The sequence below is a fragment of the Saccostrea cucullata genome, unplaced genomic scaffold, assembly GCF_032062105.1.
Source record: "Saccostrea cucullata isolate Sc308-1 unplaced genomic scaffold, CSIRO_AGI_Scuc_v1 ctg22869, whole genome shotgun sequence".
Taxonomy (NCBI): domain Eukaryota; kingdom Metazoa; phylum Mollusca; class Bivalvia; order Ostreida; family Ostreidae; genus Saccostrea; species Saccostrea cuccullata.
This window is the reverse complement of record NW_026922166.1, coordinates 223-12,220: the sequence shown is the minus strand read 5'-3', so window position 1 is coordinate 12,220 and position 11,998 is coordinate 223. Positions and strand designations below refer to the sequence as shown.

Sequence of the window (11,998 nt, the reverse complement as noted above, 5' to 3'; positions counted from 1 at the left end):
TTTCCATAGTTGCCATGGTCTCAGGTATCCACGAATGAATATAAGTAGACCAAAAAATTTGATGTAAGCTTTTTAAAAAGTTGTTAGAACATATTTCTCACCTTTGCATGCTCCAGTTGAATTTTGTTTACAAGTTTGAGCTAAAAATAAGAGTAGCGTGAACTTGACATATACGAAACAACGAAACGGTAGATACAACCTTTGTTTTTCCGGCACTTATATTGTGCAGTCAATTATTGCAGTTTGTCATATCTTTGCTATATACTCACAATTTTCTTACGTCTTTCTCTGTATGCTACAGATATCTTAAAATTAAGATAGAAAAAAGGATTGGCTATAAACTGGAGTTGGTTGGGCAAACAGAAACTTTTTTTTCACTTAATTAATAACAACATGTACATACTAAGATATTGACAAGTATAAAATATACAGTTTTAAAAACATAACACTGTACCTTAATGTAAGCGGATGATCCGTAAGCTAGGACACTGTGTGAGAGGGCTTCAGTGGTACACCCTATTATAGATTGGCCTTTAGAGCATCTGTCAGCTCCATCCCAATACATGTACCTCTTCTCAAGTCTTCATTTAGCAGATATAAAATATTCTATATTCTCTTTTATCTCGACTTCATGCAAAAAATTCCACAAAAACAGGAATACCTATTCAAAAAAATTACATGTTGTACATCTGAGGAGCATTTACGGATTTGTCATGTTTATTCTTACATGTATGTATGAAATTTTTTTTAATGGAATATTCTTTAATCTGCATTAATATTTTATTATAGTCGATGACTTCTAATGCTTCAAACCTTTGATTATTCCTACCGATTTAACACAAATTATTTGCGTTTAACAGGGGGGTCTAAGTTTCTCCAAGGGGGGTCCAAGGTAACTTTTATCTTGCTATAGTATATGAATTTAATAACCTTGCAAATTACAGGGGGGATCCTGACCTGAGCTTCACATTGTAGCGGCTTAGGCACAAACATTAATGCAATAATTAATGAATACCACTGTTAAGCAGAAGAATTTTATGAGTATTGTATATGTGCAATGTATGCCCTGATGGGCCCCAAATTGGTATTAACAAATCTTATCTTATCTTATCTATGTGCATTACTTTTGTTGTAGTGTAGACTAGTCAGTGAAATATTGAATTGTATGTAGATGGGAAAAATTCTATAGAGTGCTCAACACCTTGCATGATGTTGCATCTCAGGGTAATTGTTTGGGTAACATGTATAACAGCTAGTGTCTCAAATGATATGATATCTATGTACACATGCATGACAGAGTACAACTGGATTATGTCATGTGAAGATCAACTGACAGTGATACACATATATACACCACTGTGGTATTTAGCGTGTGATTATATAGAGAATAATACATACCCTTTTCCATATCACACCCTGTATCAGCCCGAGACACCAATATCAGCCAAAGGGCCGAAGGCCCGAGGGCTGATATTGGTCGAGGGCTGATACAGGATGTGATGTGGAAAAGGGTATGTTTTATTATATTTATTACATACTTAGTAATAAAATACAGAAGACATTAAGTTGAGAAGAAAATAAGTAAATAATCATGCATGGACTTCTTACATACATGTACATATTCTAATGTCTCATATGATTTGGGTTTGTTTCTACTTCTATTTCAATGCACTTGATCCGTAATTTGAAAATATTCTATAGTATTACATGTATTTGTAAATTAAGATTATTCTTATTTTCAAAAAGTTAAAATTAAGAGAATATGAACCCACGAAAAATTGTGTATGATCACAAGTACTGTTATTGTGGTTTAATTTACTAAGGGTGTGATATTGACGTCACAATAGCCGTATAAGCCCTGCAGGGCTGATATGAATTTGCAGGGCTGATACGGATATCAGCCCCGCAAATCCATATCAGCCCTGCAGGGTTGATACGGCTATTGTGACGTCAGCCATATCGCATATGCAAAAAACCTGTATTTATTACTAAGTGTGTAATAAAGTTATATAATCCAAGATTCCTCTGATCTGACTCTAAACCCTGCTTTTACATTGTGACAGGTTAAAATGTAAAAGCAGGAGTTCGAGTCAGAGGAATCTCGGATTAATAGTTATAGTGCCCTTGTCCCTTTACCCCTGTTTAAATACTTATATTGCAAAGAATTGCCATGATTACGGAAGAAAATAATATGTTGAATTTAGAGACAAACCTGGGCAGATCAGACGAGAGTTGTCGTGGGCATGGTGGGGTGGGGTGATCATGGTGATGTGATTGTGATTCCTTCATTCGAGTGATTGTTGGCAGAGTAATTTCAGTATGACACACCTCAGTATCGCCTTCTTTCAGTCAAGGAAGCCTTGTTGTACCGCTAAATAGATTTGATAGACGAAAACCCAAGATTTCTCCGCATTTCATGCTTTCCGAAACATCCGCTTTGTTTACAATGCCGAAAACGGCGGTAAGCGAGATAAGTCGTAAAATTTCACTGAGTTGTTTTTTGGTTCGATTTTGATGATATTTTAATCACAATTTATATCATTTTATATCAAGTATATCTATACAATAAGTTGCTCGGTGAAATTTGATAAAAATCATCGAAAGATTTTAACGACATAACAAAAATGTAAAATTCATTTACGTCACTTGGAGTTGCGCGGTGGATTCAAAATCGTCAGTTCCATACTCCCTTAAAGTGTTCTGTATCAGAACACATTCTATACACATATCATACGAAAGTTATATAAAAATCTTTTCATTCACAGAAGCTATCTATTGACTGCTTTACATCCAAAGTGACAAAATATACTATAAGGGATACCAAATCTACAGTTTTATCTGTAATCAATTAGATTTTGTACCAATTTTACTACTGGGATTCCTGTAACTCCAGATTTTTCAAAGATCACCCATAATATAGCATTATATTATGATTTTAGCGCACAATTCTGTTCTTAAAATATTTTCATGTTTGCTTTGTTTTTATCTTTAGGAAATAAAAAAGTATCTTAGGGAGTTCTGGAATGCTGTTCCAGACGAGGACAGAGATTGGTTAAGTGATTCTCTGAATGATCGGGAGTATGCAGTCGGTTTAAAGAAACTTAATGATAATACCAAGGAAAACCTGGAGTCAATGAAAAAGTCCATAGTAGAACTATTTACAGATGAAAACAATACAAAAGTTGAATTGCCTTCTTCGTGGGCTTTAATGGAGCAGTTATTATATGAAGGAGGCTGGAAGGTTTTGACCCTGAGTGAAATCTGGAAGCTCAACTCATCTCTTCCTCGGGAATACCAAATCAAAAGTGAGGAAGAAATGTCTAACTTTTTAAAATGTTTCCATGACAGTGGCCTTCTTTTGAATTTTGAAGAAGTGGAATTGAGGGAACATGTTATACTAGATATTCAGTGGTTTGCTAATGCTTTCAGTAAAATAATTGCTGATGAAAACCACATCAATAAAGATTGTCAAACAAAATTAATCAAAGAGTGGAAATCCTTCAACAAAACAGGGGAACTTAAAGAAACAGTTATAGATGCTTTGTGGAAAGATGAACCCTCTTACTTGAAACATAAAAATGAAATTATGCTATACATGGAGAAACTCCAAATGCTGGTACATTTGAATGCATTTGAGGCTGTATCAGTAGGTAGCATGTCATGGTATGTCCCGTGTATGAACAAAAAGCAGTTTAAAGCTGACTTCAGTGAAGATACATGGGAATGTTCATCCATTTTGTGCTATCGATTCAGTTCCTTTGCTATGTTTGTGTTCTACAGACTAGTAGCATACTGCATAAGTTCTCTAAGATGGAGTGTTGCAAAAGATGAAGATAATGAAGGAAGTCCATGTCTTTATCAAACGGCGGCAGTGTTTGATCACAATGAACACACTGTTGTTGTTGGCATATGTAATGATGATATTCAGTTGCAAGTGCTGAGAATCAAATCATTGACCATAGACAAAGAAGTATCATATGAAATTGGAAACTCCATTGATAAAGGAATAGGGAAATTGACAGAAACATTTATTGGCACAAAGATATTCCTCAGAGGATTCAAATGTCAAAACATTATTTGTAATGAGAATGATCTTTCTTTTACACTTTCAAGTGAGCTGTCCAAAATCAAGGCAAAAGAAATTCAGTGCAAGTGTCAACTTCGGGAGAAACATGTGATAAATGTACAAAAGACACAGGGATTCTGGGAAAAGGTAACAGTTATTAATCTTTATACTCCCTGTAAAACAATCGAAAAATCGATTTTTAGGACTTACATTGTCTGCCTGTCTGTTGGTATACATGTCCAGCCAATAACTTTGTAGGAAAAAACACTTGCACATTTATTGTTTACAAGCTGAGGAATCATACTGATTTTGACCATATAAAAGATCAATGAATGAAAAAAATATTAAAGAGAGAGACATTTGAAGTTTATATTTTACACAGAGCATTCTATCAGGAATGTATTGATCTAAATGTATGGCCAATTGGTCAAGTTCAAGATCACTTTCAGAAATAAATTTTTTAAAAATAAAATAAGTGTTACCATATCTTGTAAAATGGACCATTATTTGACTCAAAGATTTCTTACGACCCAAGAATGTGTCATGATTTGAACTTATTTTAAGGTAATATGATGTTTACCTGAAAAAATAATTGGAAACTCAAAATGAAATGAAGAAATGTAGTTAGGTATATCTGTATAAATAATTGGAAACTCAAAATGGAATGAAGAAATGTAGTTAGGTATATCTGTATACTTCAAACTAATATTGCTTATAATCTCAAAATGTGTCATGACCTTAGTCAAAGCACCAAGTTTCTTTCAGACCAGTGCAGAGTAGATGAACTGTTTTGCAAAAGGTTAATGGATTTTTTATCTTTTACCAAAATTGTGCAATTAACTATCCATTGTCTCGTGGTTCGGGTACCAGGGTTTTAGAAGCTCTGATGAGTACATTATGTTTCTCTCTAGATAAATCTTTCATTTCACTTTATTCCTAATTTTCCAAATTGATGTGATGTCACCAACTCAATGATATCTAATGGTAAATTAAAATTGTTTTTATCCTAATTTTCCTTTCTTGACCTACAACAGGGCCCTTTGTTATAATCACCTTGGAAAACAAACTGTACTTGCATTAGGGTTCAGCTTTGCTTAATATATGGGGAATCATCTTATAAATTTTAATCTTGGTTTATAATGTTTTTTCCTAAGTTGGCTCCATTAGATGAACTAAGATTGGTTTTGCTTCAGACAAAGTTGGCTATTTCCAGCACTTAGTTTCGAGGTTAAGATTGGTTCATTATAACAGCTATGGTTTATTTTGTTTCAGAGAGAGTCGAGTGATTCCAGTACTCCTGTGGCCTCTGGATAAAACCTAGAAGGCCGGTCTAGATTTGCAAAACTTGGTATGGCTACAAATGATGTGTTGAATAAGGCATACAGAGATATTCTAGAATCAGAAATTCCTGCATCTGATATTGAGAACAAAGTGGATTTATTATCAAACAAAAAGTTGAAGAGCCTGAATCTAAACGCAAATCAAGAAGAACAATTGAAAAAAGCAAAAATATCAGGATATGAGGAATTTGATATTTCATTAACATACAAATTGATAAGAAACATTTGTTCAAAGATTCCTAAACCAACAAAAGGAAAATGGGGAGAAGAGCCTGCAGCAGCAGAGGTGAGAGTGGGTGATGATATCGAAAGAATTAGGTCAATACGAAATAGACTAACTGCACACGTAAGCTCAGCCTCAATCCCTCAGACAGAATTCGACGATACCTGGTCAACAATGTCAGATGTCTGCCAAAGACTGGAAACGTTCACTGGTAAAAAGTATGTGGATAGTCTTAAAGGTATTCAGAAACTCGCTCTGAAAGAGGAAGGGGAAGATGCAATAAAAACTATCATAGAGAAGTTTGTCAAGGATCAACACGAACTGATGAAGACAGTTGTGTCAGATGTTCAAGAATTAAAGTCTCAGATGTTGACATTAAAACGAAATTGAAGACTGGAAGCGGCCGTTCAGAAATTATAATCTTCATTAATAGAACGTTTGTAGGACTAGTAAACAATGAATTCTGGAACACTCGGTTGAAGATGTCGGAAATCTGCAATCCACCTGAAAGTTTCATTTGTGAAAAACCTTTAGTTGATGAAACAAGAATATCAATTGTCTCATTTAAAGCCATCATTTCGTAAATTTTATGGTCGCTACAATGACCTTGTCAGCAAATACAATTTATCATTGAGTCAAATGCTGACTGACGTTTTTCATACTTATTATGAGTCCATTATTTACACACTGAGTTGATGACGGAATTTTTCCGCTATTTCACGATCATTACAAGGAGCACACGGCGGGTGTGACCGGTCGGCAGAGGATGCTCACTCCTCCATGGCACCTGATCCCACCTCTGATGTTTTGGAGGTCCGTGTTTGCTCTGCTCTTATTTTGTATATTGTTTAATGGACTTTGAGATTGGATACTGTTCGTTATCTCCATATCCTTATTGGATAAGCTTAATTATAAGGCTTACCGAAATAAAGAACAGATTTATTTAACAATTTTTAGCGAAACATGAGTTCGGCGTCCAACTCTCAGACAAGATTCAATGAGAGTGGGCCTTGTGCATATGAATTCTCTTCAGTCGCTATTTAATGGAATATCACCTGTATTCAAGCAATGTTACCATTGCTACGTTGGAGATAATGGCTCTATCATTAATCTGATAATGGTGCTTTAACAAATGTATAGCATTAAATCAGAATCAACTAATTTACATGAAAGTATTATATTGTAGAATTGTTAAAATTCAAGAAGCTTTAGAGAAAATCAAATATAATGTCCTAGAAATAGAAACAATAATCAATCGTAAGGAAGGAGCTACAGATTAGGAACTGGTTGATTATTGTGTAGAATATTAAAGAATTGCATGTTTAACTTCATCTTATAAGAATAGAAAGTGCTTGAGAGTTCATTTTAAGTGAATGTGTATCCTATACTACTTGTACCTACGAGGGTTGTCCCAGAAAAACGCGAATATTTTTAATATCTTTTGTTTTACTAGGACTATAAAGTTAAAAATTGGCATACTGTAAATCACTTTTTATTCGCGAGAACTTTATTTTCGCGTAATTACGCGAGACATTGAGCTCGCGAAAATTTAATTCTCGCGTATATAATTATTCCTTACGATTATATAGAGGAATAACAACAATTCGTGAAAATTATGTCTCGCTTATACAGATCCAATGATTGACTCGCGAAAAGAAGGTGTCGCGAAAATTTAGTGATCTACAGTACATCATGATCAACATTTTTGGAATAATGTCTAAAAATTTCAAAGAAATATCTCTGTAAATAAAATTTTCCTCTCATGCAAAGGAATCTATCAAATTAGCTGTCGGCGCAACACTGACGACGTCAAAACGTATCTCGTAAAGTTTAGGAATTTGTTACGAAAAGTTCGTCATTATTAATATAAATTTTTTCACACATTCGGCAATGTGTTTAATTATTTTTTAATTACCAAATTATGCATCTCAAATACTAATGTTACTAAAAGTTTGGGGTTGTGGGGGTGTAATTCTTTCAATAGACAATTTCACAATCCCGATCATAAAGCTACCTGACCGAATTATTTGACAGCGGTCTTCACGTAGGTCTATGACGTCCCACTCTTGTCTTTTCAGTTAGTTTTTATTTATGTGCAAAAGTCTATTCTCTTCTATCAAAAAATTAGTCAAGTCAAACAAGAACCTCTTCTACTAGATATAAACCTCTTCCCAATATTGTGTTCGAGTTCTTTCATCGTTAACTTTTTTTTTCTATATGCAGGAGGCATACAGTACCCGCATCGTTATTCTTTACAGGATACACGATACGATAGGATACACGCACGATACGATAGGATACACGCACGATACGATAGGATACACGCACGATAGGACAGGATACACGCACGATAGGATAAACGCAAAACACGATAAACGCAAAACACGATACACGCAAAACACGATAAACGCAAAACACGATAGACCTGATAAACGATCTTCACGATAGGATAAACGCAAAACCTGAAAGGATTGTTTCAAAATGCGGAACGTTTTCTGACAAGACGAAAAGATCATTTTGTTTAGTTGCTACAATATTTCAATTTAAGTACTTGCAAAGCTTCAAATCTAAATTTTGAAGTACATTTAATTATTATAATAAAAAAAAATTGAGATCACTGGTAATTTTACAAAAGTTGTGTCTTTATACATATTTTTTGACAATGATTAAATGGATTATTATGAAATGGAGACTGTAATTTTTTTTTTTTATTTCCACTTAAGGGTGTGGATTTACGATTATTTGTGTGAATGTTGAAATTCTCATCTTAAGGTTGAACTATGACTCCTTTAATTACGGATATTTTAACATACATGTAATTGTTGCACAAAAATCCCTTTCATAATTATGTGCTGCTGTTTATCACGGGTACTATTATAAATTTATGAAACCCTATAAATAGATTTATTATTTATGAAAAAAATATGCATTTGTACCTAATAAATTTATCTACAAATGCTAAATTATTTACGCAATAAATTAAATATTTGTATTTAATGTCTAAAGCTTACAATCTGCGGTGTATCCAAAAATCGCAATTAAATATTAAAATCTTAGGGAAAAAATACATGTAGAAGACCGGCCGAAAGACTGGTCCAAAGAAATCAGCTTTAAAGAACTATATAGTTCAAGAAAAGTAATTTCCTGAGTAGAAATCTAAATAATTGTTAATACAATGGCGCTCTGCATTAATACAGTAAATTGTGTCAACAGAATATGAATCTGTACAACTACACATGTACCTGTACGTTTACGCTAAGCTCTAACTTATGTACACGTAAACGTTTATATATCAGATACTTAAAACATAGTATTAATTAACGAACATGACTTTTATTTAATGACTTTACAATAGAAAACACAATAATTTAGAAATAATAAATAATTATAAATCATTGCTACTAAACTTTGTGTGTACTGTTTCTAATGCAAATGAATTATTAAACCCTGAAAATTATTTTAGACTTATCCGGTAATCTCATATACGGCGTATTCAAAGGGCGGAATGTTGAAAGTCCGTTACCAATTTAAAATTAGATTAACATCATCTAGCCAAATACATGTAGCCAAAAATGATATTGACTTCTTAAATAAAGATATATATATATATGGAATGAAATCGATTAATACTATAAACTGATTGGGTGCAATACATTTACTCGTCTTGCATGGTCACGGCGGAATCAGACTTCTTTTTTTTTATTATAGTAAAATACCGTAGAAAAAATAATGCGAGCAAATTTTCATAGTTTAAAATGTTAGAATTATTTCAATCTTTTCTACAATCAAAGAAATTGCTTCCTAGAATTAATTCTGTCTGTAACCCGATGAAAACCCGGTGATCCAAAAGAAAAACCGATAATCAGAAAGTTCATGTACTATAAGTGCAGTATCTTTTTTTTTTAATTTCATTAAAATACTTATTTACATGAAGTTATGGAAACATCGTACAGATAAAATAAATCAGCGGATTGAGTTATGTGATTTTTTTTATTTAAATTCAAGCTAGGAAATGATTTTTCAAATCTATAATTTGTACAATTATTTAATTGATTTAGAAGGAAAAAAATACTTTTATGAGTGTACATTTAGTTCACGCAAGGTGTGAACACAATCCCGAAAATAGATACTGTTTGACACAAGGTGAGAGAGCAGTTCAGGTATGTTGATGGTAAATACACACGGGCAAAGCTATCATTTAGGGGGCTAGGGGAGAAGGGGAAGGGGTGTTGACCACACAGGAAGGCAGTGCGCTGATTAGAGAGGTACACATACCTGTCAGTTTTTATGGCAAGGAAAGCTCTTCGATTTGACACGCAGGTGCATTATATTTTAGTTTAAGCTGTTCAAAGCCATCATGATTTTCCTGTTTATTATTTTTAGATCTTCTAATGCCAGATAAAATAAATGTAAAACTTCTATTTTATAGTAACTGCCATGCATGGTGAGATAAATCGGGTAGAGCATTTTCATGCATTACATTTTATAATTTTGGTATAATTCTTTTTTAAATTTAGACATATTAAGAAATTTAACTAATTAGATAGTGATAAAAATAAATTCAAAAAATTGTAACTATACGGAGAAAATCTGTGTTAAAGTTATCTGGATCAATGTCTTAATTAAATGCTTAAAGCTTCGTTATTATTATTTGTTTTTAAATCAAGATTTTAAATAATTGTGCATACATGTACATGCTGATCAGAGGCGAAAACACATTGCTAATATTACCAGACGATTGATCGGGAGAAAAAAAAAATGAATATTATATTTTAAAAGATACATATAAATCCTCTGCTAATTATTATTAAAATTTTCCGTGACTTACCGAAAATCATCCTCTAGTGACTCATTTCCATGAATTAAAAAAAACAACAGAGAGTCGATTATTTCATTTTCAAAAATTAATTTTGATTCTCTGCTTGTCTATGATATGATTATTTTCTTAATTTAATATATTATTAATTGTTTAATTTATTAATTATATTATTTATATATTTATTCTTTTCCTTCCACGCTTTAATATTTTTTTTAATGATGAAAAACTAAGGAATTAACTAATCATTTCTCTTTCTTGGTTAAAACAATCTTATTTAAGTTAACAAAACGAAAAAGAAACTCGGAATACCTCGGTAGTTTCTTCCTGTAGTAAAGATAAAAAGCGAGGGTTTCCGAATGTACACGATAAACGCAAAACACGATACACTATAGAACCTGATAAACGATCTACACGATAAACGCAAAACACGATAAACGGAAAACACGATAGAAAACGCAAAACACGATAAACGGAAAACACGATACGATAGGATACACGCACGATACGATAGGATACACGCACGATACGATAGGATACACGCACGATAGGACACGATAGATTTGTAAAGAATAACGATGCGGGTACTGTATCCCGCTCAACATAGTGTTGCTTGATAATTTGGTGCTCCGCATCACAGCTTAACGTCACCATTTTTGACAATGTCTAATTTAAAGCGCTTTGCTATATATCGTCATATATCCGTCATTAATGATGTCAAATGAATGAAATTTTAACAACAAGTACACCAAATCATAGAGAATTTATTATAGTAAAACTTTTGATATTATATTGCCATATAGCCTGATGACAACGAAAACTTCAATCACAATGTTATTTGTAAATGTCAAAAAATTGTCGTGCGCCGACCACCGATATTTAGCATCATTTAAATGTTGTTTATATATGCATATGGCATCACATGCCTATAATATTTTGTTATAATATCTAAAAGATGATTTCCCAACACCATGCCAAAAATTATTAGTTTTGGTAGAATAGTATTTGAAATATTCAAAAAGTTCGCGTTTTTCTGGGACAACCCTCGTATTTTAGAGTAGCTGCAAAAGTTCAAAGTTGTATGGAAGTGTCGGATAAGAAGGGAATATGTTCATTCACGATTGCATATTTTTAAAACAGAGATTAGCGATCGACCTTTGTTGCTTATGTTGATATGTTTAATTTATTTTGCTTGTGTATTGTAAACTTAATATCCAGTGAGATCAAAGTATTACAAAATGTTACTTGTTTATTTGAATATACACGTATGTTATATTCTTATTAGTACACAGCTTTATGACCCTACTTTGTTGTATGTGACAATATGTTTACACTTTATTTTTCTTATGTATTGTGTACTTTACATCCAACATTCTTCAACTAATTGACAGAATGTTTTATGATAGTACAAAAATATACGCGGATGTAATTAGATGCCTCTTTGGGCCTCTACTGAAAACCTTGGAGCTTAAAATGTTGACAAGCTCACTGAAACGACAGTGAATAAGGACAGGGTCACTTTGTTGATCCATCTGTATGTGAATCAGCAATCA

General features: G+C 33.0%; 1 protein-coding gene across 1 annotated transcript; it reads left to right on the top strand.

Moving 5' to 3' along the window:
* Positions 1–2,998: 2,998 nt before the first annotated feature.
* LOC134261310 (uncharacterized) lies at positions 2,999–11,656 on the top strand. The gene is made up of 3 exons (XM_062743751.1): positions 2,999–4,213; positions 5,339–7,037; positions 11,504–11,656. Exons 1-2 carry the CDS (start codon positions 3,134–3,136, stop codon positions 5,378–5,380), a joined length of 1,122 nt encoding a protein of 373 aa, XP_062599735.1. The 5' UTR covers positions 2,999–3,133; the 3' UTR covers positions 5,381–7,037; positions 11,504–11,656.
* Positions 11,657–11,998: the final 342 nt, after the last annotated feature.